Below are 27,843 nucleotides of genomic sequence, written 5' to 3' on the forward strand. Positions count from 1 at the left end.
CAGCCAGACGTGTCAGAAATCACTGTCTGGAAAGAAAAATCAGTCTTATAACATAGAATTCCAAATACACTAGTACTCTGTTCCATACTATACCTTGGCCTCCACTGAACTTGTAATGAGTCAGGAAATGTTGGTCACTTTTGTTTAATCTATACTAATAAAAGCCTAGGTAGCCCTCGTGCCCTCGCACGATGCCCTCATGTCACCACAAGATGGCCGGCAGGGGAGGGAAGTTGTGGGCGATCAGGCCAGCAGGGGAGGGAAGTTGTGGGCAATCAGGCTGGCAGGGGAGGGCAGTTGGGGGCGACCAGGCCTGCAGGGGAGGGCAGTTGGGTGCGATTGGGCTAGCAGGGGAGGATAGTTGGGGGCCATCGGGTGGCAGGGGAGTGGTTAGGGGGCAATTAGGCAGGTGAGTGGTTAGGAGCCAACAGTCCCGGATTGTGGGATCTGGCCTAAACCAGCAGTCAGACATCCCCCAAGGGGTCCCAGATTGGAGAGGGTGCAGGCTGGGCCTCTAGTGCTTAAATAAAGACCTTTGAAGAAGATGTGTAACCGATTCCTAAAGTTCCCTCCAGCTTCTTTATCTGAGTCCTGCAGTTCAATCCTGAGGAGGCTTTTTCCCCCTTTTATATCACAGGAACCTTGGGATAATAACCTGCTCCCTACAGGCACCTACTTACCATTCCTTCCACTTCCTACTTCAAAATCCCGGCTCCTCTGAAGGACATGACATCAGACTGTATCCTCTGCCTCCCTTTCTTCTACAATCATCTCCCAGTGTCCTAGTCACTACCCTTCAATCATTGACAACTCTGGCATCTTGCTGACTGTCTTCCTCAGGACCACCGCGCCTGTCATTTTTCTTCCTGTCATTCTTGGCAACTTCAGAATTAACACAATGTATTTCCCACCTTGATCTCTCAATTCTTGATCTCATCTCCAGTCTTTTCCTCTGCTCCACCTCAGCCACTCATGCCCTCCACCAGGGTTTCTAAACCGATGCTTCTGACATTCTGAGTCAGCTAATTCTTTGCTGTGAGGGGCCGTTTCGTGCACTGTAGGATGTTGAGCAGCATCCCTGGCCTCTACCCACTGTATGGCAGTAGCAGCCGCCCTCTCCATGCATGTCTTGCTGCATTTATGACAATTATTCACTCTTTCTCATGCATTACTTTCTCCATATGAAATGGATCATTCTTTCTCACTGGCGCACAAACATACCTTAAGATCACCTCTCTAGACAATAGCAAAACCCTCCACAGTTCTCTATTCCCCTTCACAACAAAACTCGCACTTGTCATAGCCATGGTGGTTTCTACTGGCTCCCCTCCTATTCTCTGTCTCTCCCACTAAGTCAGGTGTCATCAACTCCCTGCCCCCTGCCAGACGACTCAGTCTTAACAGCAAAAACAAACTCTGTGTTCATCTTACTTCACCTCTCAGCAGGATGTGACGGAATTGGCCACTTCCTCCTTCCAGAACCAGTTTCTTCTTGTGGCGTGATGAGGCACCCTCCCTGGTTCTCTGCTACCTCAGAAACTGGTCCTTCTCAGGCTCTTCTCCTGGCTCCTCCTCCCTGCCTGATTTCTAAATGGAGAAATCCCTCCAACCTGGATGGTGTTCCCTTCTCTTCATTTTTACTTTCCCTCTAGGTGACCTTTTACCCAGGCCCCTGGCTTAGATCCCATCTAGAGTTTGATCCCATGTTTATATCCTAGCGCTGACATCCTCCCTGAGCTCCAGATTCAGACATCCAACTGAACTCCGGATCACCTCTCCAAGGACATTTCAGATTGGCCCCTCCTCACATAACGGACCTTGCCTTACGTCCCCGGCTCCATCTCAGATGATTCTTTATCCTTTCCTACCAAGCTCTGTCTGGCCGGCTTTCTTTCTGTTCCTCACAGAGGTAAATGTGTTCGTGCACCAGGGCTTTCTACCCGTCGTTCCCTCTACCTGAAATGCTTTCTCTGTTTCTAAGCTGCTCAAATGTCACCGCCTCTGCCAGGCCTTCTCTGACTGACATTTCTAAAGAAGCCCACCTCAAAAGACCCGTTTGTTTTTCTTCGGAGCACCTCTCACTCTCTAACAAAACCTTATTTTGCATTTCTATGTTTATTATCTTTCCTTTTCTGTAGAATCCAAACACCATGAGTGAGGGCAACCTTTTAGGATACAAATAATAGAATCCTTGTATTATTCACTTTCATCTCAAGTGCTAAGAGCTGAGCCAGAGACACAGGAGGTGTTTGTTGACTGGCTTATTGAATGGCTATGACAGAGCAACCAAGAACAATCTCCTGATTAGCCCAGCAACACAGAAACCTTTGCCTGTCACCATTTTCTGCCCCAGGCAACATAGTAAGAGTCTATATGGATGTCAAGTTTAAAACATCCCTTGCCGAAACCGGTTTGGCTCAGTGGATAGAGCGGTCGGCCTGCGGACTGAAAGGTCCCAGGTTCGATTCCGGTCAAGGGCATGTACCTGGGTTGCGGGCACACCCCCGGTGGGGGATGTGCAGGAGGCGGCTGGTCGATGTTTCTCTCTCATCGATGTTTCTGACTCTATCTCTCTCCCTTCCTCTCTGTAAAAAATCAATAAAATATATTTAAAAACAAACAAAAAACAAACAAACAAAAAAAATCCCTGATAATAGAGAAAAGTACAAGTTAGAAAAATAACTATGTATGCTTGTCTCCACACAAAACATTTTAGAATCATCTGGAAATCCTATCTAATAAAAGAGAAACATGGTAATTGGCGTACGACCGCTACCCTTCCCATTGGCTAATCAGCGAGATATGCAAATTAACTGTCAGCCAAGATGGCGGCCGGCAGCCAGGCAGCTTGAAACTAACATGAGGCTTGGTTGCCTCAGTGACGGAGGAAACCAGCGTTCCCCGCCTGCCACTGCCTCTGAGCCGGCAGTTTAAGAAACTCTGTAACAAATACGCCCAACTTCAGCCAGCAGATTGGCAACATTGTAAGCAAAGGCCAGAAACCTACTTTCAGCCAGAGGCCTAAGAGCTGGAGCCAAGCCTCAAGCTAAAGCTGGCCCAGAATTAAAAAAAAAAAAAAAAAAAAAAAAGGAAAAAAGGAGCGTTTGGGAGTTCAGTCACCCCCAGCCTGAAAACAGCCCTCAGCCCCTCACCCAGACTGGCCAGGCACCCCAGTGGGGACCCCCACCCTGATCCAGGACACCCTTCAGGGCAAACCAGCCAGCCCCACCCATGCACCAGGCCTCAATCCTATATAGTAAAAGGGTAATATGCCTCCCAGCACCGGGATCAGCGGAGCCGTGAGGCCTCCCGGCACTGGAATCAGCGTGACAGGGGGCAGCACCCAAACCCCCTGATCACCCTGCGGCTCTGTGTGTGACAGGGGGCGGGGCCACAACCTCCCTATCCACCCTGCTCTGTGCCTGATAGGGGGGAGCTCCCCCCCCCCACGGGCCCTGCTCTGTGTGTGACGGGGTAGAGCCCTGCCCTGAGTGTGAGAGTGGCGGCGCCCCAACCCCCTGATCCGCCCTGCTCTGTGGGTGATAGAGGGCAGCACCCCAACCCCCTGATGGGCCCTGCTCTGTGCGTGACAGGGTACAGAGCCCCAACCCCCCTGATGGGCCCTGCTCTGTGCGTGACAGGGTACAGAGCCCCAACCCCCCTGATGGGCCCTGCTCTGTGTGTGACAGGGGGTTGCTCCACAACCTCCCCATCGACCCTGCCTTGAGTGTGACAGGGGGCGGCGCCCCAACTCCCCAATCAGCCCTGCTCTGAGCCCGACCAGGGGCTGCACCTAGGGATTGGGCCTGCCCTCTGCCACCCGGGAGCAGGCCTAAGCCAGCAGGTCGTTATCTCCCGAGGGGTCCCACACTGCGAGAGGGCACAGGCCGGGCTGAGAGACCCCCCCTCCCCCCCCGAGTGCACAAATTTTTGTGCACCGGGCCTCTAGTAAAATAATAAAAATCCTCTCTGTTAACAGTTAGGAAGGCACTGGCATGGTGGACAGTGGTGTGAGCTCTGAAGTTGGTTGGATGGCCTGGGTTGGAATCCAGCTCTGCCACTCCTTAGCAGTGCAACTTTGGGCGAATCCACCTCTCTGAGACTCAGTTGTTTTCATCTGTAACGTGGAGGAAAACAATGCCAACTGGAGTTGATATGAAGATTAAATGTGTTGATCCACTTGGAGTACTCGGATTAGTTAGTGGGAAAGCAATGCATTTGGGGGTGGTCTCATTGTTAGGAAGCCAGATGAGGAAGTGAGAATTACATAATATTTTTAAAAAGCGTTCTAAGAAATTTGAATATATACAAATGATACAATTCTGCTTTGAAATCTAGAGGGAAAAATGATGTTAAAGAAACATTAATAGATACCTGATAAGTTGTCACAAAGTTGGCATATGTTCCAGCAAAAATGTGTTTGACCTGAACACCCACAAGGTCTAAAAGAAAGTGATAAATCCATGCTTATTGCTTTTATAAGTAAAAAAATAAATCTTTTGGTGTAAATCTAAAACGTCTCTTAAAAATAGTCTTTAAAAAATCTGATTATTACCAAGCTAAATTGACTTCCATAAAGGTAATTTATAATCTTCTGAATGAATTTTGACTACAAACGGCAGAAAAGATTAATTTTGAACAGGTTGCATGTCATATGTTCACTTGGTCGAAAATTTAATTTTTCATGCATTTGGGTCATGAAGCCAGGCTAATGTGCTTTATAAGAGGTTTGATTAAATATATAGTAAAAGTGTATTGCTCTGATGCTTAAGTAACTGATTTGGGATCTTCTTTTGTATTACCTAACCTTTAGAAAAGGTTATCAAATACTCCAGGAATCCCTACATAAGAAAAATGCATATTGCACAAATGAAAAATAATAGCACTAAAACAAACAAAAATAATAATAGCACTAGATGAACCATAGTTCTGTGCACTCCTTTGAGAAGAAGCTGAATCATAATTTTCCTCAGTGAAATCAATTAACAGAAAATCATGAGTGAGTGGGACCACTTATACCATCAGCAGAAATCAGGCAGCTAATGTCAGAGTTTTCCGTTTGGGCCTCCGGATGAGGTGGGCTGGTTGTGCAACTTGATCCATGACCAAAAGACACCACCCTACGAGTGGTGTAGACATACGCAAGGGTGTGGAAACTGCAGGAGAGAGAATACATACAGTGAAGATCAGGATACTCATACTTTCTGAGAAAGATGATGTCTCTTACACACACACACACACACACACACACACACAGATTTATCTCACTCTAAGTACACAGATCCCTTATCACAATGTCAGTGTTAGAGGGTACCAAATGATGTGGCTAAACAAATGGTAGGTGAACATTACTAACCTTAAACATAGAATATAATTGATGGATCTTTACTATGGTTTCTATAGTTTGTGTTTAAAATGCAAGTGTTTTATTTTAGGAATTACTAGTAGGTAAATGATACTCAAAGTGTCCTCATAACTAGTTTATGCAAAACTCTGAATATACATGCAAATATTCTTCATCTTCTACATGCATGAGCATGAGATTACCAAGTACACTGTTTTTGTTATACACCCACTCCCCACCCTCCAGCACCTAGTTAGGTGGTCTCTACACAGTAAACTTCAAAATAATCCCTATTAAGTAAATGCCAAGGGTGAAAAAGAAAATAATTAAAAAATTAACCTATATTTGAAAAAAGTAAATTTCAGAAAAGAAAATTATCTATAAAAAGAATTGTCATATTTTAGGGTTGTAAGCTTTGATAACATTCCACATGAGTTCTTGCTTTTATTTTATTTAAGATTTTTATTTGAGCCCTGGCCTGTTTGGCTCAGTGGATAGAGTGTTGGCCTGCGAACTGAGGGGCCCTAGGTTCAATTCTGGTTGGGGGCACATGCCTGGGTTGCGGCCTTGACCCCCAGCGGGGGGCGTGCAGGAGGCAGCCGGTCAATGGTTCTCTCTCATCACTGATGTTTCTGTCTCTCTCTCCCTCTCCTTTCCTCTCTGAAATCAATAAAAATATTTTTAAAAGATTTTTATTTGATTTTTAGAGACAGAGAAACATTGATGTGAGAGAGAAACATTGATTGGCTGCCTCCTGCATGCCCCCTACCAGAGACTGAGCCCACAACTCCACATATGCCCTGACCAAGAATTGAACTGGCAAACTTTTTGCACAGGACGACACCCAACCGAGACACACTGGTCAGGGTCATATGGCTCATTTCTAAGTCATATTCTCTATAATAATAAAAGTATAATATGCTAATTAGACTGGACGACCTTCTGGACGAAGCTGGAACTGCGAGGGAAGCACAGGTCCCAGGTGCCAGAGGGAAGTCAGTGTCGGCAGCCAGGGGTAGGAAGGTCTACTCTTGCACAAATTTCGTGCATTGGGCCTCTAGTCTATAATAATAAAAGCATAATATGCTAATTAGACCAGACAGCTGAATGACCTTCCAGACATCCTTCCAGACGACCTTCTAGATGAAGCCGGGGCTGTGAGGACTGAGGCGGCCACCACGGCTGCGAGGGCCGAGCCCCTTGCACAAATTTCGTGCACTGGGCCTCTAGTATATAGTAAAACACCAATATGCAAATCGACCAAACGGTGGAACGACTGGTTGCTATGATGCACACTGACCACCAGGGGGCAGACACTCAACGCAGGAGCTGCCCCTGGTGGTCAGTGCACTCCCACAGGCGGAGCGCTGCTCAGTCAGAAGCCAGGCTCGTGGCTGGTGAGCGTAGGGGCAGTGGTGGGAATCTCTCCTGCCTCTGCTGTAGGCTGGCAGTAAGGAGCAAGAGGTCCCGGACATCCCCGGAGGGGTCCCAGACTGCGAGAGTGTGCAGGCCGGCTGAAGGACCCCCCCCCACCCACCCCAGTGCACGAAATTTCATGCACCAGGCCTCTAGTGTGTGTGTGTGTGTGTGTGTGTGTGTGTGTGTGTGTGTATACATACATATACAAACAAAAGAAAGAAAGAAAGAAGCTTATTACCTTCCGCAATCTATCTGTGAAACTAGGCCATCAATTCTTTCCACTTCTTGTGGACCACTCTTCTTAGCAGTGGGGCTGTGTCCCAGCTGTCCAAAGCAATTGTCTCCAAATGTGAACACTTTCCCATTCTGTTTAAAAAAGTTGAAATCAAACTAATTTCAGGTAAAAAAAAGTAATTAAAAAGTTAAAGATTACGTATCATAACAGAGGTATATGAGAGCACTATGTGAAATATCCTATATCATAAAAGCCTAATGTGCAAATTGTTTGACCAGGAGTTTGACCAGGAGTTCAACTGCTTGCTATGATGTGTGCTGACCACCAGGGGGTGGTGCAGAACGTGGCGGGCATCGACAATGTGGCGCTGGCATTGGGCAGCAGTGGAGGCACTGCTGGCACCAATGGGCCCCGATGAGAGTGGGACCATGGCAGGATAGTGGACCAGGTGAGTGGGTGGTGCCAGGCCAAGGCAGGTGTGAGCAGGGATCTAATTGCCCTGCCGATTGCCCCACAGACGGTGACCAGTGGAGGGGGGCGGGGCCACCCCCTGGCTCCTAGGTGATGAGGGAGCTGGGTGGGGGGGCCTGGCCCCAATTGATCCTCTCGCAGGCAGGATGGTGGAGCAGGTGAGGGGGTGGCGCTAGGCCATGGCCGGGTTGCGAGGCTGGGGGCACGAGCTGGGGCCCAATCCCCGCAGGCCATCCCAAGGGACGGCATCTGTACACGAATTCATGCACCGAGCCTCTAGTAAGCTCTATATAAGGAGGAAGGGTCTATATTTACTATTTCTAATAGTGAATATAGAGTTAACACATTAAACATAAAATATCATTGGTACTCCCTTAAGAATTAGGCATTTAATACATGTTTGTACAATGAATGGATGGACAAATTAATTGGTTCAAAAATTACACTAACATTTAGTATGGGATTGCTTTATTTATTTGTGCATTCTTCTGGAAATAATCTCTTTTCAAAAGGATTATTTTTTAATTTTATTTTTCAATTACAGTAGACATACAATATTATTTTCACTTCAGGTGTACAACATATGATTAGACATTTATATACCTTATGAAGTGATCACCCCAGTAAGTCTACTACCCATCTGACACCATACACAAAATATTATTGATTATATACCCTATCCCAGCGGTAGGCAAACTACGGCCCGCAGGCCGGATCCGGCCTGTTTGAAATGAATAAAACTAAAAAAAAAAAAAAAGACCGTACCCTTTTATGTAATGATGTTTACTTTGAATTTATATTAGTTCACACAAACACTCCATCCATGCTTTTGTTCCGGCCCTCCGGTCCAGTTTAAGAACCCATTGTGGCCCTCGAGTCAAAAAGTTTGCCCACCCCTGCCCTATACTGTACTTTATATTCCCATGACTATTTTTATAACTGGCAATTAAAACTAATTTTATAACTTCTTAATCCCTTCACCTTTTTCACCCAGTCCCCAACTCCTGCTTCCCCCACCCCCAGGAAAAGAGATCATATTAGGTATTTGCTATCCAGAGCCTCCACTCTTTCAGCCCCTTTGCTGATGTAAGTAAGGGCGAATATCTGCTTCCTGCTGGCACAGAGGATTATGTCCATACTAGGGGCCCGGTGCACGAAATTCGTGCACTGGGTGTGTGTGTGGGGGGAGTGTCCCTCAGCCCAGCCTGCCCCCTCTCACATACTGGGAGCCCTCAGGCGTTGACCCCCATCACCCTCCAATCGCAGGATCGGCCCCTTGCCCAGGCCTGACGCCTCTGTCCGAGGCGTCAGGCCTAGGCAGGGGACCCTCATTTCCCCCCATCACTGGTTCTGCCCCCAGCCCAGGCCTGATGCCTCGGCCAGAGGCGTAGACCCCCATCACCATCCAATTGCCTGATCGGCCCCTTGCCCAGGCCTGACGCCTCCGCCAGAGGTGTCAGGCTTGGACAGGGGACCCCCATCTCCCCCCGATCACTGGCTCTGGCCCCCGCCCAAGCCTGAGGCCTCTGGCCCAGGAATCATGCCTGGGTAGGGGACCCCCATCTCCCTCTGATCGCTTGCTCCACCCCCCGCCCAAGCCTGACACCTCTGACCCAGGCTTCAGGCCTGGGCAAGGGGACCATCATATCCCCCTAATCCCCGGCTCAGCCCCCCGCCCAGGCCTGATGCCTCGGCCAGAGGAGTTGACCCTCATCACCCTCCGATCACCAATCACCGGATCGGCCCCTTGACCAGGCCTGAGGCCTCCGGCAGAGGTGTCAGGCCTTGGCAGGGGACCCCCAGCTCCCCGCGGTTGCAGGCTCCGCCCCTGCCCAGGCCTAACGCCTCTGGCCGAGGCGTCCGGCTCGGGCAGCGGGGACCCGCAGCTGCAGCGGCCCCGCGATCGTGGGCTCCGCTTTAGGCCCAGGCAAGGGACCCCTAGCTCCCGGGACTGCCAGCTTCGACCGTGTCCAGCTCCCATCGCTGGCTCCACCCCTACTTCCTGCTATCACTGGCCAGGGCGGCAAAGGTGCCTGATTCTCCGATCATGGCTGGGGGGCCGCCCCAGGGCCGCCTTTGCCCTGCCCCCCAGCTCTTAGCTCCCCGCTGGGTTTCCGATCACTGTCAGTGGCAGGGGGCTTCTTCCTACTTTCCCTTTCACCTCCCTGCATTGTGCCTACATATGCAAATTAACCACCATCTTGTTGGCAGTTAACTGCCAATCATAGTTGGCAGTTAATTTGCATATAGCCCTGATTAGCCAATGAAAACGGTATCGCCGTACGCCAATTACCATTTTTCTCTTTTATTAATGTAGATAAGAATTCAACAGAGAAACAGCAGGAAGACCCTTACTACTGTCCAAGGGATCACTGATGATTACGATAAAAAGAAACTAGTGAAGGTGTTTAAGAAGAAATTTGTCGGCAATATTACTGTAATTGAGCATCCAGGATACAGATAAGTAATAAGTACTGGAGGACCAGTACAAGAACATATGCCAGTTCCTCGCAGAGACTGGACTGGCTAAGGATGACCAGCTGAAGGTTCATGAGTTTTAAGTGCTAGTGGCTCACTGAAGCTTAAGTGAGAATTTCCTTGCAACCCTTTTCACAAGTTTAATTGTAAAATTGATTTGAGAGAGAGAAAGAGCGGGGGGAAGGAGGGTTTGAGAGAAAAACATTGACTTGTTGTTCCACTTATTTATGCACTCATTGATTGATTCTCGCTAATCAAATTAGTTAGATTTCTTCTGACCGGGGATTGAACCTGAAACCTTGGTGTATCGGGATGATGCTCTAACCAACTGAGCTATCCGGCCAGAGGCCCTTGTCACAAGTTTAAAAACCTCACCACCTGCATAATGTAACCAACTGGTGTCTGCTTTTAACTTGGATTAGTGTGACTTCTTCATGCAATAAGCTGAAGAAAGCACCCCCTACCATGCATTCTTCTAGGAATTTTGTGGTTTCAGATCTTACATTTAAATCTTCAATCCATTTTGTGTTTATTTTTGTATACAGTTTAAGAAAATGTTCTAGTTTTATTATTTTTTGCATGTATCTGTCCAGTTTCCCCAAACACCATTTATCGAAGAAACTATCTTGTACATTCTTGGCTTCTTTAGATTAATTGACTATATAGATGTGGGTTTATTTTTAGGCTCTCTATTCTGTTCCATTGATCTATATGCCTATTTTTATGCCAGTACCATGCTGTTTTGATTACTATAGCTTTGCAGTATAGTTTAATATCAGGTGGCGTGATACTTGCAACTTTCTTCTTCTTTCTCAAGATTGTTTTGGCTATTCAAAGTCTTTTATGGTTCTTTATAAATTTTAAGGTTATTTGTTCTAGTTCTGTAAAAAATGCCATTGGTATTCCGACACAGATTACATTGAATCTGTAAATTGCCTTGAGTAATAAGGACATTTTAATGATGTTAATTCCCCATATCCATTAGCACAGTATATCCTTCCATTTGTTTGTATCTTCTTCAATTGCTTTCTTCAGTGTCTTATAGTTTCCTGAGTACAGGTCTTTTACAACTCTTTGGTTAAATTTATTCTTAGATACAGTGGGGCTTTGACTTACGAGTTTAATTCGTTCCGTGACAGAGCTCGTAACTCAAATTACTCGTATGTCAAATCATTAAAGTGAACGAGTGAGACACGTGATGCTGGGCTGATGTTGTGGTGTTCACTGTGACGTTCGCTGCACCTACTAGCGATGGGATATCTGAAGCTGGCTCCTAACCCGAATTTTAGCTCGCAACTCAAAGCAAAAAATTGGCCGAGAGACGGCTCGTATCTTGAAAAACTCGTTAGTCGGGACACTTGTAACTCAAGGCCCCACTGTATTTTTTTGATGCAATTGTTTTCTTTTTTAAAAATACATTTTTATTGATTTCAGAGGGGAAGGGAGAGGGAGAGAGAGATAGAAACATCAATGATTAGAGAGAATCATTGATTAGCTGCCTCCTGCATGCCCCTTATTGGGGATCAAGCCCGAAATCCAGGCATGTGTCCTTGACTGGAATCAAACCCGGGACCCCGTCAGTCCACAGGCCAACGCTCTATCCACTGAGCCAAACTGGCTAGGGCTGTAATTGTTTTCTTAATTTCTTTTTCTTACAAAGCTCAATACTGGTGTATAAAAATGCAACCACTTTCTGAATATTAATTTTATATCCTGCTATTTTACTAAACTCATTTAAGTTCTAATAGTTTTTTGGAGGCATCTTTAAGGTTCTCTCTATATAGTATCATATCATCTGTAAATAATGGCAATTTTACTTCTTCTTTTCCAATGTGGATACATTTTCTTTCTTTTTCTTGTTTGACTGCTGTGGCTAGGACTTCCACTGCTATGATGAATTAAGAGTGGTGAAAGTAGACATCCCTGTCTTGTTCCTGTTCTTAAAGAAAAAGCTCTGAACTTTTCACCATTGAATATAATGTTAGCTGTGGGTTTGTCATATACTGTCTTTATTATGTTGACATATGTTCTCTCTATCCCCACTTTACTGAGAGTTTTTATCATGAATGGATGTTTGATATTTTCAAATGCTTTTTCTGCATCTATTGATATGATCCTATGATTTTTATATTTCCTTTCATGTCACTTCTCTTTCATTTCTGATTTTATTTATTTGAGTTCTCTCTCTTTTTTTCTTAATGAGTCTGGTTTCTCAATTTTACCTTTTATCTTTTTTATCTTTCAAAGAACCAGTTCTTGATTTCATTGATCTTTTCTATTGGTTTTGTTGTTTTTTTTAGCATATATTTTCATTTATTCCTGCTCTATTATTTCTTTCTTTCTACTCACTTTGGGTTTTGTTCTTCTTTTTCTAATTCCTTTAGATGTAATCTTAAATTGTTTGAGATTTTTCTTGTTTCTTGAAATAGGTCTGTTTTGCTATGAATTTCCCTCTTAGAACTGCTTTGACCATGTCCCATAAATTTTGAGTCATTGTGTATTCCTTTTCATTTGCCTCAAGGTATCTTCAAAAGATGATTCTTGATTAAAACAACTCTAGATTTCTCTTGTCAATTAAGAATAATATAATTCAAATATTCAAACAAATAGTAAAAATTATTTTAGATATTTAGTCTTTAAATTTCAACCACAGTTTTCAAGTCTATAACTTATGGCTATGGAAAAAAATCTATCACAAAGGAATATCCTTTATTGCCAGTATAAAAAGAGGAGGAAAAAATTCAGGAAATCAGTTCATATCTGTGCCAAGCAAGAAGTGGAACAATGTATGTTCTAGTTTGTAATGTGGATTATTGAAAATTGTAAAAATTACTTTGTGCTCCTATAATAAATTTTATTTGTAGAACCACATTATGAATAGTTACTAAAAAGATTCTCTCCTAGTAATCTGATTTAGTAGGTATCTAAAACTATATCCTAAAGCTAAAATTAACTTCTGTTATAGGATCTTGAAAATTTCATGGTTAATATCGGGTAACTTCTCCTTTTAAAGATTTGTACACTGAATGGATATATTGAGATATTGATCCACAACTTGATTTCAACAATAATTAGTAACTGAACCTTGTGGTAACACTTGATTGAAATTTTGAAAAATAGCAAGACATTTTAAATTACCTGGGTAAGCACTGCAGTGTGTTCATAACCACAGCTGATGTAAACCACATCTAGACTCTTTAGCCGACCAACTGAAAGAGGCTTGTAGCTTTGCACTGTTGAAAGAAGTATAAGAAGCAGACTCAGTTATCATAAGTTTTTATATTTTTTAATATTTTTATTATCTTATAATTAATTAACATAATTTTTAGAAGTGAATAAATAACCAGAGGTTTTAGAAAACAAAGGGAAAGCCCTGCTTTGGGAAAGAAAAGCAGTCTTTTAGCATGTATTTCTGGAAACTATTTAATTTTCTTTCCTGAATCTATTGCCCTGGAAAGCTAAGCTTTAAGACCTTCATCCTAATGATAGTGTCATCATGTTGAATTCATTTCTGTCACACAGTAGGTATTTTGCAAATATGTAATAGTAGTTAAGAAAATACAAGAACCTACTTCATGCTGACAGAGTTAAATGAAATTAGTGCTCAGCATGGAACTAGCACTAAACAGGTGCTAAAGATATGTTAGTTGAATCTACTAGTAAAAAATCGAACAAAGGAGGACAGGGCCCATGGGGAAGACTTCACAGTGAGTTTTGTTTAAAGGTTGCCAAAGGAACTGGTGATTTCCCTACTGCTAGCAGGCTTCTAATCCAGTGGTTCCAAAATTTTGCTGCACAGCAGAATCACCCAAGAGATCTTTGTTAATGACTGATGCCTGACTTCCATCCCCAAACATCCTGATTTAATCGGTATAGGGTCCAACTAGGACATTGGGATTTTTAAATGCTCTCATGGTAGACAGAATAATGGCCTCCCAAAGACATCCATGTCCTTTTTTCCAGAGCCTGTGAACATGTTAGGGTACATGTCAAAGGGGAGTTAAAGAAGCAGATGGAATCGAAGTTGCTAATCAGTTGACCTTAAAACAGGGAGATCACAAGAGTCCTTTAACTGAAGAAATGGGAGGTAGACGTGTCAATGTCAGAATAATGTGACTTGAGAAAGACTTAATCAGCCAGCCATTGCTGGTTCTGAAGAAGAAAGGGGGCTGAGTGAAGGAATGCAGGTGGTCTTTAGAAGCTGGAAAAGAGAAGAAAATGGTTTCTGCCCTAGAACCTCCAGAAAGGAAACAGCCCTGCTGACACCTTGATGTTAGCCCAGGGAGGCCCACACCAGACTTCAGAACACCGGAACAATAACACATCTGTGTTGTTTTAAGCCACTAAGTTTGTGGTAATTTGTTACAGCAACCATAAAAATTAATGTAGCCTCCAGGTGATTCTAATGTTCCATAAGGTTTGGGAACCACTGTTCTAACCTCTGAGACCGCCCTTTACAGAGTTGGTCTTCCAACTGGAAAGAAATAATAATTTATTGCAGGCACAAGATTATCTCCTTACCTGGGACATCTTTCCCGCTGAGGGCCAGCTGCCCTGCACTGTTGCTTCCCCAGCCAAATGAAGTCCCAGAGAGAGACAGGGCAAAGCTGTGGGCCCCTCCTGCAGCCACCTGAGCCAGCGGGATCCCGTCTAAGGACCTCACCCGCTGCGGGCTGGCTTGGGAGGGAAAGTCCTTCCCCAGGCCCAGCTGACCGTGGCTGTTCTTTCCCCATGAAAACACTTGGCCATCTACAGAAATAAAGAAGAGAAATTCAGAATTGCAAGTAGAAACTGCCACCCTAATTCAAAAAATCTTTAAAAAATAAAACAGGGTTAAATAAGGTTAAAGTATTCTGGCTAAAGGCAAAGGTCAAGATCACCTTCAGAGGTCCCTTCTAACAACATCCACTCCTCTTCTTCCAAGTAAAGGGCAACTGTGTTCTTTCAGGTGCTCGGGCCAAAAATCTTGGAGTCATCCTTGACTCCTCTCTTTCCTTTACATCTTCCAACCCAGCAGATCCTAAAGCCTCTACTGTCAGAGTTTATACAGAATCCAACTACTTCTCACCTCCCCACTGTTAGCTCCTCAGTGGCCAAATCACCATCATTTCTGTCCTGGAAAATTACAACAGCACCTTTCTGGACTCCCAGATCCCACGTTTGCCCTCAGCAGTCTGTTCCAAAGAATAGCCAGAGTGAGTGACCTTTTAAAGATATGAGTCAGATCGAACCATTCAGGAGCTTGCTATCTCACTCAATAATAGACTAATTCTTACCACAGCTCACAAGCCCCACGTACCCAGTATTTCCCATGACCATTTCTCAGACCTCATCTGCCCCTTCCTCATGCCTCTCCATATACCCTGCTCTTGCTGAGCACACCACCGGGCATGCCCCCTACCTCATCACCTTTGTTTTGGGATCCTTCTTCTGGATCATGGCCTTAGCATCATATCTCCTTCCTTCCCTTTCGGTCTCTGCTCATATGTCACCTAGTAAGAGATAGCTTCCCTGACTTCCTGTATAAACAGAAAAACCCCTTTCCTTCACCCAAGCACTTGCTCTCTGTCCTCTTACCCTCACTCACTTTTCTTCAGACCCCTTCTCCTTATCTGTTATACTACATAACTATTTGTCTCTGTGTTTAAGGGTCTCTTCTCTTACTTCTCTTCCTATCTAATAAAGAGTGAATATGCAAATTGACCATCATGCCATCACAAAGATGGCGGTGCCCAGTCCCCTCAGCCCTGCCAGAGTCCCCCAGTCCTTTCAGACCAGCCGTGGGCATGGCAGGCATGTAGTGAGGCTGGACCCACCCTCAGCCCCCCAGCCACCCAGGGCCGGCCCAAGGTGCAGGCAAGCCTTGGATGGCGGCTGCCTAGCCGCCCAGGGCCGCCTGAGGCTTGCGCTGCTGGCAGTGGCAGCAGCAGAGGTGTGATGGGGGCATCGCTTTCCCCTGATCGCTGGGTCGCCTCCCACCCCTGAGGACTCCCAGACTATGAGAGGGGGCAGGCTGGGCTGAGGGACACCCCCTCCAGTGCATGAATTTTTATGCACCGGGCCTCTAGTCTGAATATAAGCTTCCTGAAAGCAGGGTCTTATGTTTGTTCACTGCTATATTCCTTTGTTAGAAACACTGCAGGCACTTGGTAAATATTTGTGAAATGACTCCATGGGGGGGGGAGGGGGCGGGAACCAACATTTTATGTTGAATTTGACCAGAGAGGGAAAATTAATATCAATTTTTTTAAAAGTTGCTCTAATGCTTAATTATTTGTCCAGAGAAACGCCACACATCTCAGATTTTTAAGTTATTATATCTAACTTTTATTTTGAACTCTTCTAAGTTATTTCTATCACTGAAAATAATTTTTGAGAACATGCTGCAAAATGTCAAACTGTCATGAAAGTGTATGAGAACTCACAGTTCACCATAGCAAATGCATTGAGTACTGGGTTCTACACAGCTTTTACATTCCAGATCAACATAAAGACAAATCAATGCTCCAAGGAAAAAATTCAAATCATTTCCATAATTAAGAAGTTCCATTTGTTCAGTGGTTGAGCATCAGCCTATTATGAACCAGGAGGTCATGGTTTGATTCCTGGGTCAAGGCACATGCCTGGGTTGCAGGTTCAATCTGTAACAGGGGGTGTGCAGGAGACAGCTGATCATTGATTCTCTCTCATCATTGATGTTTCTATCTCTCTTTCCCTCTCCCTTCCTCTCTGAAATCAATACATGGATGTATTTTGAGGGCATTATGCTATGTGAAATAAGTCAGACAAAGACAAATACTGTATGATCTCACTTACATGTTGAATCTTAAAAAAACACACCAACAACTCATGGATACTAAGAACAGAGTGGCGGTTGCCAAGAGTTAGGGATAAAATGGGTGAAGGGAATCAAAAGATACAAACTTCTAGTTATAAAATAAATGTCATGGGAATGTAATGTTCAGCATGGCCACTAGAGTTAATAATACTGTACTGCATATTTGAAAGTTGCAAAGAGAATAAATCTTAAAAGTTCTCATTACAAGAAAAAATTCTGTAACTGTTTGGTGACAGATACTAACTAGATTTATTGTTTTTATTTCACAGTGTATACAAACATTAATCATTATGTTGTACACCTGACACTAAATAATGTTGTATGTCAATTATACCTCAATAAAAATATACATTTTCTAATTTTTAAAAAGAAGAAAAATAAGAAAGGAAAAGAAACTAATATTCATTGTACCCTACATGCTATGGACTGTTCAGGATAAATTGCGTACCTTCTCTCACTGAATCTTCTAAACAACTTTTAAGTTATGCATCAATATTCCTACAGATGAGAAAACTGAGACTCAACAAAGTTAAATAACTTGCCTTAGATCAAATAGCTAGAAGTGGTAGGTAGAAGGAAGCACACTATAGCCCTGGGATTGTCCTGGTTGCATAGCCTACATGGTACAGTGATTAAGAACGTAAGATTGGGATATAAACATAGTTAAAGTCTCTGAGCCCAACTATCCTTATTTCTGAAATAAGGATACAAATAATACCTAGGTTCTGTGTTTTAAAATATTTTTATTTATTTAAAATTTTTATTGATCTTGAGAAAGTGAGAGAGAGAGAGAGAGAGAGAGAGAGAGAGAGAAACATTGATGTGTGAGAGAAACATTGATTGGTTGCCTCCTGCACGCATGTGGCCCAACAGGGGATCGAACCCGAAACCTGGGTATGTGCCCTGACCATGTGGAACCCACCACCTTTTGGTGCATTGGACGACACTTCAACCAACTCAGCCACACCAGCCAGGGCCCTAGCTTCTGTGTTTTAGGCAATTACATGAGACAACACATGTAAAGCATTTAAGAGTAGCACATAGAAGGCAACTAAGAAATGTTGGCTGTCCCTGGTCCCGGTGTCACAATGGCAGTTATGCACACGAAACCACCAGAGGGACACACAAATGTCAGATGTCTCTTGAAAGGGATCAGAATATGCCCTGTTTGGAAGATTATTTTAAGCTGATGGCAACTGAGAATTAACAGTTGCGGAAAGGGTTCTCTGCCCTCCCCTTATCCACCTGAAGGCAAGGCATAAATTTCCTTTTGTGACGGTGTCCCCTTTGTACCAGGAATGGGAGAGGGACTCATCACCAGAGATGGAGAGTCAGCATTGGCGTAAGGGTGCCTCAACCACCCTTAGTGAAATAACTTTCATCTTCCATTAGTTCCCCCCACATGTTTTCAAGTCCCTTTCCCACAATTTCTCTCCTCTAGCCCAAACCTCCTTTCCTTTGTTCACATGGTATATAAGCCCCAGAATCTAACCACTTCTTGGGTTTCACTTCTTTTTGTGAACTCCCATGCATGAAAGTATCAATAAAAATGATGTGCCTTTTTTCTTAGTAATTTGTCGTTTCTTATATTTGTAGCCCTCCAGGTACTGAAACTAAGGAGTAAAGGAAAAGTTTTTCCTCCCTGACACTTTCCATTGAAATTTGGCAGGATGGACAAAGGATCGAGGATGTTGATAAAAAAAAAAAAAAGTAGTCATGATTTTGACGTTTCTTTCTTTGATCTAAGTAAAAAAGAGAATAGGCCTTTGTCTACCTGAATTTGCCAGTGAAGACAAGCCATTCCACAAAAAGGGCAAAATGCTGGAAATAAAACCACTACTGGGTTCTGAGAGAGTCAGCCAATCAGATCATGTAAGCAGAAATGGTCTTTATGGCCGTGAAATATGAATTAGGCAATAGTTAAGAGTATAATAAGAACAAATAAAATTGAAAAAACATGTGAAAACAACATCTCTTCTGAAATCTGGAGAGTTAAAAACTTCTAAATGCATTAAAGTGAACCCCAAAGCATTAAAAGCCAACAGGAGATCGAAAACACCTTTTTTACCTTCTGATAATGCCAGGGAATGGTAGTCTCCACAGGAAACTTGTATTATTTTTATACCATCCAGAGTTTTTATCTTCCTGTATTAAAAATGAAACATAAAAAATACACAAACTCTATTAATCGTTCTTTAGAATGTATCACTAAGTGGGCTACAGATATTTAAAACATCCCAGGTAATACATTTGGTTTAGAAAAACAATTTAATGTTCTTGTATTTCTGTAGTATCTTTTTCTCAAAGCTTTGAGCTGTTTTTAACATGACATCAGCATGTACAAAGGTGCAGGGAAGAATTCAAAACAGTATATAATGCAAAAGTGACTTTTACTGCATTATTTAATGTACCAACTTTCATTCTATACTTATTGATGTAAAAGAAAAATAACTTTCTTCATACACATATAGCACAGGGCTTTAGAATTTATAGGATACTATTTTAATCCCTGTGAGAAAAACAAAACCACTGGGTTGAATTGCCTCTACAGGATCAAAACGTTAACTATCCGCAATTTCACTCAAAGAAGAGTCAGATATGTTTCAAGTTGTAGAACTAGACCTTGGTCTTTCCATTTCAAGTTCAATGGTCATTCCTCAAGCCACAGCAATTTCTCACATGATTTAATGACCACAGGGGGTGACAAGGTAACTTCTTAGTATTAGAAAACATGCTCTTGACCATTTCCAAAGTGTGTAATTCATGAACACAAAATTCAGACTGCTTGTCATATCATTTGTCCTAGAAAACGTTTTGTGAGGGTATGATTTCCCCCTCCATTTTACTAAGTAAAATATTAGGACCCAGTGATTATAACAAAAAGGTTATGTTGAAAGAAAAACATTTCTTTTTCCAATTTGGGTGCAGTGATTTGAGGACCTGCAATTAATTGACAATAGACAGATTAACAGTGGAAAAGACATGGCTTATTTATATGTACACATGGGAGCTCCCAGTAATAGAAACTTTGTGGAATAACCAGAGTAAAAGTTTATATATATCAACATAACGAAAGTCGGGATTGGAGGAGGCAGTTACAACTTCCATGGAAGAGTATGGGAGTTTCTATTGTGGGTGTTTTTTTTTGGGGGGGGGGATTTTTTTTTTTTTTTTGGTGCTGATAGGGCAGCCGAATTCACAGGAAACTCCTTGCTAGGAGGGTTAATGGCAGCTGAATTTTAGGAGGCACTGCTTTAGTCAGATAGGGAAATTCAGATAAATTGCTTTCTGCATCTTCAGTAGCTCAAATGTTTTTACTTTAATCTTTATGCCAACTCAGGGGGTCCAAGTTGTATAGGTATTTCCAATAGATTAGATTAAGACCGAAGGGTCACATGTTCACATTCACCATGCCCTTCTCTTTCACAGGACTTTAAATAATAATTGGTGTTACAAGTTTTTCCCCTGCCTCCTCCCTGCAATATACTGTAATGGTTGAGGTTAGAGACTGTGTTTGTTCGAATAGTCATCTTTGTACCCTGGCATCTTGCATGGTACCTGGCAGGTGGAACTCAAAAATATTGAATGAATGAATGAATGAACTGAAATACTTACTTAGGCGTAAAAATTATTTCCTTAAATTCTCCAATCCCCAGTTGTCCTTCAGAACCAGCTCCCCATGCAAAGACCCTTCCTTTGTGACAAACAGCCAGGGAGTGCTCCTTTCCACAGCTCACGAAAACAACGTGTAGAGTTTCCAGTGCCTTAATGGGTTCTTCAGGAACAAAAACAAAGCAAAACAAAACCCCCACAGATTATTAATTTAACAGAAAGTTCAAGACAGCACTTTTCCTTCAAAAAGAAGGGTCATTCAAATTGCTTGTCTCTTCCAATAGGCCTTTAAATCAAGGCCTAAAGTCCATGCTAAAGGTCTGAAGGAAATAGCTCAGTGTGTGTTATACTGTCTTTATGGGAATATAGCTGGTATTCAAAAGGGTGGGCATCACGGAAGAGGGGAACCTGTAGGAACTATGACACTTGAGCTAATGTTCCTTTCTATGATGGTGGTAGTAAAACCCAGCAAAATGAAGGGAACTGGAAAGAAGATGGGATTGCTTCTATACTCTTTTGGATCCCCAGCCCTGAACAGTGAGAACAAGGAATTAATCCCTTGCTCAGGAGGAAAAAGCAGGGAGCCTGTCTCATGAGTGTGGGAGGCAGAAGCCAGATCTCACAATGAAGAGTGCAGTGATATGCCTCTAAATGGGCGAAGTGGGCCCACAAACGGAAACCTGATCACATTTCCCTGCAAGCCAATCTAGATTCTTTCCCAAAGTGTTGTCTCTGAATTATCAAAGGGTTGGAGTTAAGTAGAATAATTATAAGTGAAGTTTTTGTTAACACAAATTTTCTTTTTAAAAATCTTTGTGATCTTATCCTTTCCAATGATTTACTTTCAAACTACGCAACAATTTAAAAATTTCCCAAAGATTGATACACTCACAGGGGTAGAAACTGGTTCTGAAAGGAGTTTTAGGGATAAAATAGGCAGTTTTAGGGAGTTTCAGGAATAAAGAGGCTCCATGGGGGAGGAAGGCATAGGTGAGGGCTTGGAGTTGCCAAAAGGCATACATTCACAGAGGAAAAAAAAGGATTCCACAGGATAAGCAGAGAGGAAGACATCCATTCACAGAAAATAGGGAAAAGCCACAGGGTATGGGAAAAAAGGAAACAAACTTTCACAGAGGATAGAGAAATGCAGACAAATGAGATTTTTACCGGAGACAGAGAATTTGTTGTAGTAATATATATAGAAATGTTTAAAAATGCTTTAAAAATGTATAAAAATGTTAAGAAAGGTTTAAAATGTTTGAGTTAATTTTCCTTGAAACTTAAAGTATGATATTAAGGACACATTTCCCATTGCCCTGAAGCGCGTGCATTTTATAGATAAGGATTTGAACTTTAGTTATGACTCAGAGTGACTTGTCAAGATAACCATTTGAGTGAGTGATGCATTTTTCCTAAGATAATCACATGTAGCCCCTTGCCCTGTTTGAGATTAACATGTGTGCATTGACGTAATTTATTGATAGCCACCTGAACTGTTGCCGGTGCCGTACAGGCTTTAAAAATGGGGGCCCTCCCTAGCTGGTTTGGCTCAGTGGATAGAGTGTCAGCCTGTGGACTGAAGGGTCCCAGGTTCAATTCCAGTCAAGGGCACATGCCTGGGTTGCAGGCTGGATCCCAGTAAGGGGCCTGCAGGAGGCAGCCGATCAATGATACTCTCTCATCATTGATGTTTCTATCTCTCTCTCCCTCTCCCTTCCTCTCTGAAATCAATAAAAATATTAAAAAAAAATGGGGGTCCTGACCAGCCAATGGTGCTTGCCTGTTGAGACAGCCACAAAGGCATGTTCTCTTGTCAGTCCGGCAAGCAACGCCATTTCATGTTTCTTTTCTTGCCAGACGACAGAAGAACGGCCAGTACCTCTCGATCAAGATGCAACTGAGCTCTCAAGTGAGGAATGCTGGCCTCCTGCATCCAGACTGGACCAGCCCAGCTGCCGGACTCCAGAGGACAGCACCACTGGGATCCCCATTAAGCCTGTACCCACAGCATCAGGAACTTGTGTGAGTAATAAAGTGCTGTGTGATTTGCAACTGCATATGTTTCATGTGCTGTAATTCCTCCGGCAGTTAACGGAATTATTTTGTGTACGCTCAAAATTAAAATTAAAGCTTCTGGTCTTTTCAGTCCTAGGCCTGCCCTTGGTCCTGCTTGTGTAGAGTAGCCTCTTCGCTAGCAACTACTTGAATGTACCACACCTGCACGGTTAAAGTTTATTTCAAGGGCCGCCTTAGATAAACACCCCAGATCCTTTCCCAGGATCTACTTGGGACAGAATTCTACCACTGAAGGGGGAGAGATAAAGGGTCACCACAAGGGGTTTTAGGGTTTGAAGCTGATATTCTGCAAAAGAGTGACCAATTAGAAGGCAGTATGAAGAAACAAAGAACCGCAGCCTTTATAAACCTTAGAAAAAAGGAGCTTAGTGGGTTACCCCCTTGGAATCCCCTTCCTACTAGTGGGAGTCTGTATTTGCTTCCAATAAATTTCCACCCTTTCATCGACCACCTTTTGTCCAGCGGCTTCATTCTTTGAACCCATCTGGACAAGGACCGGAGAAAGAAATTACCCTTGCATCCTGCTCAGGAAAACAACCCGAATCAGACCACCTTCCGGAAGAACTGGAAGTATCATTAAGTATCATGATACCCTTCATTTCCACCTGAAGGGAATCAAGATGTGCCATCCCAAAATGTGCCGCTGTGGCATAAGGATTGTTCTGAGCAGAAGGCAACAGCAAATCAACAGATGCAGGAAGAGTTCTCTTCCCTCCCCTTATCCACCTAACAGTAGGCATACATTTTTTCCTTGTGAAGGTGTCCCCCAGCAAGAGTGACTCATCACCGGAGCTGGCATTGAGAAGAGTCTGTATAAACAACCCTTACTAAATTAACCTTTGCCTTCCATTAGTTCCCCCCATATACTTCCAAGTCACTTCCCCACACCTGAAGATCCCTCAATGCCCAAACGCCCTTTTTTTGTTTAAATTGTACATAAGTCCCTGAATCTCAGGACTTCTTGAGTTTAACTTATTTTCTGTGAACTCCTGTGCACCAAAACTATTGATAAAATTGTATGCTTCTTCTCTTGTCTAAGTTTGCAGATCCTCCTGATTAAGAAGGTACAGGAAATGTTTTTCCTCCCAGACATAACCCTTAGAATTTATTCTTAGTAAGGAATTAGAAACTTCATCAAATAATATCTACAGTAATGCCAATCATAATATTATTTATAAAAGCCCCAAATGAAAAAAAAAACAACTAATGTCAACAAAAGGAGAATAATTTAAGAGCCTGGAATGTTATGCTACAATTTGAAGTGTATTTTCAAAAATATGTAATAAAAAGGCAATAAGTTCATGATACTATGTTCGGTGAAAATGCAATTTAACAGAATTATATAAATACTGGGTTTACAAAACTGTATAATGACATGATTTCATAAAGATTAAATACATAATATATAAAAAAAGCAAAAAGGCAATGCAACAAAATATTAGCAGTTGTCTTTGGGTATTGGAACTATTGGCTAGTTCTTCCCCTGTGTTTCAAGAACAATTAGTAACGGTAAAAATGCTATTACATATATTTTTAATTTTAAGAAAAAAGACGCCCATAATTTCTGGGAGAAACCAAGATGGCGGCATAGGCAAACACCTGAAATTGCTGCCTCGCACAACTACTTCAAAAATACAATTAAAAGACAAAACAGACATCATCCAGAACCACAGGTAGGCTGGCTGAGTGGAAATTCTACAACTAGAAGGAAAGAGAAAAGCACACTGAGACTCAGAGGAGGTGCGGAAGTAAAGTGCAGAGGTACGGAGGTGCATGTGGAAAGGGCTGGCAACTGAGGATGCCGGTGTCTTTTTCAATCGGGAAAGAGTCTCAACCTCCCAACTGCTCTGAACTCCAGTTCCAGGCGAGTCTCTGGGGACCCAGACTCATACGGGGAGAAACTGGACTATCTGGCATCGGGCGGAACTCGAGGGTGGCTTTCTCTCATAGGTGCTTGCAGCGATTACCACGGGACACTGGGACCCGGGACCTCTTAGGGCAGGACTGAGGATCAGCCATAGTTGTTTGCTCAGCCCTGTTGATTCCCTGAGACCCCGCCTCACCCAAGCTGTGCGCAGAGGATTTGCATACGAAAGGCCTGGCCCTTTGAGATCTAAAATTACCTAACAAACTGCAGCTGGGTCAGAGAGACCCAGAACATCCAAAAGAAGGCTCAAGGCCCCACAGCAGCTTGCATTGCTTCACAGCTGGGCCTCATCTGGGCACCTCCAAACCCCAAATAAGGAAGAGGAATCTGCAGATCTCTCCGTAGCTCCTGCTGGGTAGCCTCAGGCAGAGGCTAAATTAGCACCTCCTTAGAGATCCAAGAGCCAGTGTAGCCAGTGGTCAGAGTGGGACCATCCAGATTACAACTCCTCAAATCCATAAGGGACACACTCAGGGGGAAGACTCAGTGAGCACCAAAGCCCCACTGAAGCAAGTCTTGTCCTAGAAGGGTGTCTTCAGCACAGAATTTCTCCCACTGTAGACATAGCTGATTCTCACAGACAATTGGCCTGGAGGTCAATTCCTCCCAGTGATACCTACAACAATCAAGGCTTAACTACAACAAGACTGTGCACACAGCCCACAAAGGGGTGCACCAAGAGTGTCCATCTCAGGTAATTGGGGAGCCTGAGCCACTAGGCCCTATAGGACACCTAGCACACAAAGCCAGTCTACCAACACAGGGAAGCATAAAAAATGCGGAGACAAAGAAACAGGTCACAAATGACAGAAATGGAGGAAAGCAAACTACTGGACATAGAGTTCAAAATCATGGTTATAAGATTTTTCAAGAATTTTCTAGAAACCGCTGATAAATTTAGTGAGAACCTCGAGGATATGAAAAAGGACCAACTAGAAATTAAGCATACACTGACTGAAATAAAGAATAATATACAGAGTTCCAACAGCAGACAAGAGGATCGCAAGAATCAAGTCAAAGATTTGAAATACGAAGAAGCAAAAAACACCCAACCAGAAAAGCAAAAAGAAAAAAGAATCCAAAAATATGAAGATAGTGTAAGGAGCCTCTGGGACAGCTTCAAGCGTACCAACATCCAAATTATAGGGGTGCCAGAAGAAGAGAGAGAGCAAGATATTGAAAACCTATTTGAAGAAACAATGACAGGAAACTTCCCCTACCTGGTGAAAGAAATAGACTTACAAGTCCAGGAAGCACAGAGAACCCAAAACAAAAGGAATCCAAAGAGGACCACACCAAGACACATCATAATTAAAATGCCAAGGGCAAAAGACAAAGAGAGAATCTTAAAAGCAGCAAGAGAAAAACAGTTAGTTACCTACAAGGGAGTACCCATATGATTGTCAGCTGATTTCTCAACAGAAACTATGCAGGCCAGAAGGGAGTGGCAAGAAATATTCAAAGTGATGAATGCCAAGAACCTACAACCAAGATTACTTTACCCAGCAAAGCTATCATTCAGAATTGAAGGTCAGATAAAGAGCTTCACAGATAAGAAAGAGCTAAAGGAGTTCATCACCACCAAACCAGTATTATATGAAATGCTGAAAGGTATTCTTTAAGAAGAGGAAGAAGAAAAGGGTAAAGATACAAATTATGAACAACAAATACATATCTATCAACAAGTGAATCCAAAAATCAAGTGAATAAAAAATCCGATGAACAGAGTAAACTGGTGAATATAATAGAATCAGGGGCATAGAGAGGGAGTAGACTGACAATTCTCGGGGGGAAAGGGGTGTGGGGGGTGTGGGGGGTGCGGGAAGAGACTGGAAAAAAATCGTACACCTATGGATGAGGACAGTGGGGGGGGGTAAGGGCAGAGAGTGGGGTGGGAACTGGGTAGAGGGGAGCTATTGGGGGGAAAAAGAGGAACAACTGTAATAATCTGAACAATAAAGATTTAATAAAAAAAAAAAGTAACAGGAAAAAAAAGAAGTGCAAAGGTGACTGAATAAGAGTAAGGGGTAAAGGGGGGTGGGGCGGGACGGGTGGTATCTGTAACACTATTAACAATAAAAAATACTTAAAAAAAAGAAAAGAAAAGAAAAAAGACGCCCTAGGGTATTGCTGAGGGACTCACAGGTATCAACCCCCCAAAACCACATTTGGAAGGTCACCATTCTGGAGAGCTTTGCGCAGACAAGGACTGGTCTCCAAAGAAAAGTGGGAGGGGCTACAGCACCCTTCAGGGAAGAGCGGTCCAGTTCAGTTCCACTGAAGGTTTCGCTTTCAGTTTTTCTTTTAAGAGGAACTGGAAACCGAAACTAGCCCGAGGCGCGTCTGGGAAAGCGAAACTGACGAAGTTGCGCCCAGCCGGCGCGGGGAGCCCTTTGCAGGCTCCCGCCCAGAGGACCCAGGGCTCCCGGGCCCCACCTGCCGGCGCCGCGCCCGCACCTGCACCTGTGTCCCGCGCTCACCTGGCCCGTCCCCGCGCGGCGCGCCCCTCCGGCCCAGCTGGCCGCGGCTGTTGTCCCCGCACGCGTGGACCGTGCCGTCGCCCAGCAGCAGCAGCGAGTGGCGCTCCCCGCTGGCCGCCCGCCGCAGCTCGGCTCTGCCCGCGGGTTCCCGGCGCTGCAGCCTCCCGGGGCCGGGGCCGCCGCAGAAGTACATCCCGCTCCCGCGCTGGCCGCTGCTCAGGTCTAGCTGCCGGGTCTCCTCTGGCTCCCAGAGGTTAGTGAGCGGAGGTCACTCCCACCCTGGTCTCGGCAGCCAGCTGTGGCACTCGCCCCAAAGAGGGCTGTCCGGGCGCACTACGTCATCTGGACGCCTCCCCAGACATTCTTTCGGGGTTCAAACCGGAGAGCCAAGTGCCCAGGAGCAGAGAGGGAAAAACACCTAGATTGACATCCTCGCTGAGCCGCTTATGAGCTGTGGGACTTCGGGCAGGTGGCGACGGCTCTGTGCCTCACCTACCAGGTCTCTGAAATGTGGACAGTAACACAGTAAAGCTAATACGTCAGGACGATGTCATAGCTCATTAGTAACGTGTTAGTTAGAATAATCCTAGAGTGCTTTCATGAACGCCTCTGAGTGCCAACCTTCAACTGTTTTTGGCAATAGAAATGCAAAATCCTCATGGTGCTTCCATTCCCCCATTTATAAACAGGCACATACTTAGCATAAGGTCAGACAACTTAATGTTACTTAGCAACATTAAGGAAAATACAACAGTAAAGGAATAGAGGGTGGGGACAGAAGGAACTGTTGTTTTTGGTAAGATATCAGAGAAGGTATAAAATGGTGGAAAGAGGGAATGAATCATGCTCATATCTAAGGGCAGAGGTTGCAGGGACAGCAATTGAAGTTTTGAACAGAGAAGTGACATGGTCTGACTTTAGTTTTAAAAGAATCATTCTGGCTGCTGTGTGGAAGATAAGAGA

At 43.8% G+C, this 27,843-nt stretch overlaps 1 protein-coding gene across 2 annotated transcripts in view; it reads right to left on the bottom strand.

The window, feature by feature from the left end:
- HERC6 (HECT and RLD domain containing E3 ubiquitin protein ligase family member 6) overlaps positions 1 to 27,217 on the bottom strand; it is a 69,008-nt gene extending 41,791 nt beyond the window's left edge. For both annotated transcript variants that reach the window (XM_059665681.1, XM_059665675.1), the window contains exons 1-8: positions 26,881 to 27,217; positions 20,401 to 20,560; positions 18,854 to 18,930; positions 14,469 to 14,696; positions 13,086 to 13,180; positions 7,002 to 7,129; positions 5,020 to 5,156; positions 4,375 to 4,442 (exon numbers count right to left, since the gene is read on the bottom strand). In XM_059665681.1, coding sequence (XP_059521664.1) covers positions 4,375 to 4,442; positions 5,020 to 5,156; positions 7,002 to 7,129; positions 13,086 to 13,180; positions 14,469 to 14,696; positions 18,854 to 18,930; positions 20,401 to 20,560; positions 26,881 to 27,073 — 1,086 coding nt within the window. In that variant the 5' untranslated portion in view covers positions 27,074 to 27,217. The remainder of the gene's footprint in view (positions 1 to 4,374; positions 4,443 to 5,019; positions 5,157 to 7,001; positions 7,130 to 13,085; positions 13,181 to 14,468; positions 14,697 to 18,853; positions 18,931 to 20,400; positions 20,561 to 26,880) is intronic.
- Between the last annotated feature and the right edge of the window lie 626 nt (positions 27,218 to 27,843).

The sequence above is a fragment of the Myotis daubentonii genome, chromosome 1, assembly GCF_963259705.1.
Source record: "Myotis daubentonii chromosome 1, mMyoDau2.1, whole genome shotgun sequence".
NCBI classification, from domain to species: Eukaryota; Metazoa; Chordata; class Mammalia; order Chiroptera; family Vespertilionidae; genus Myotis; species Myotis daubentonii.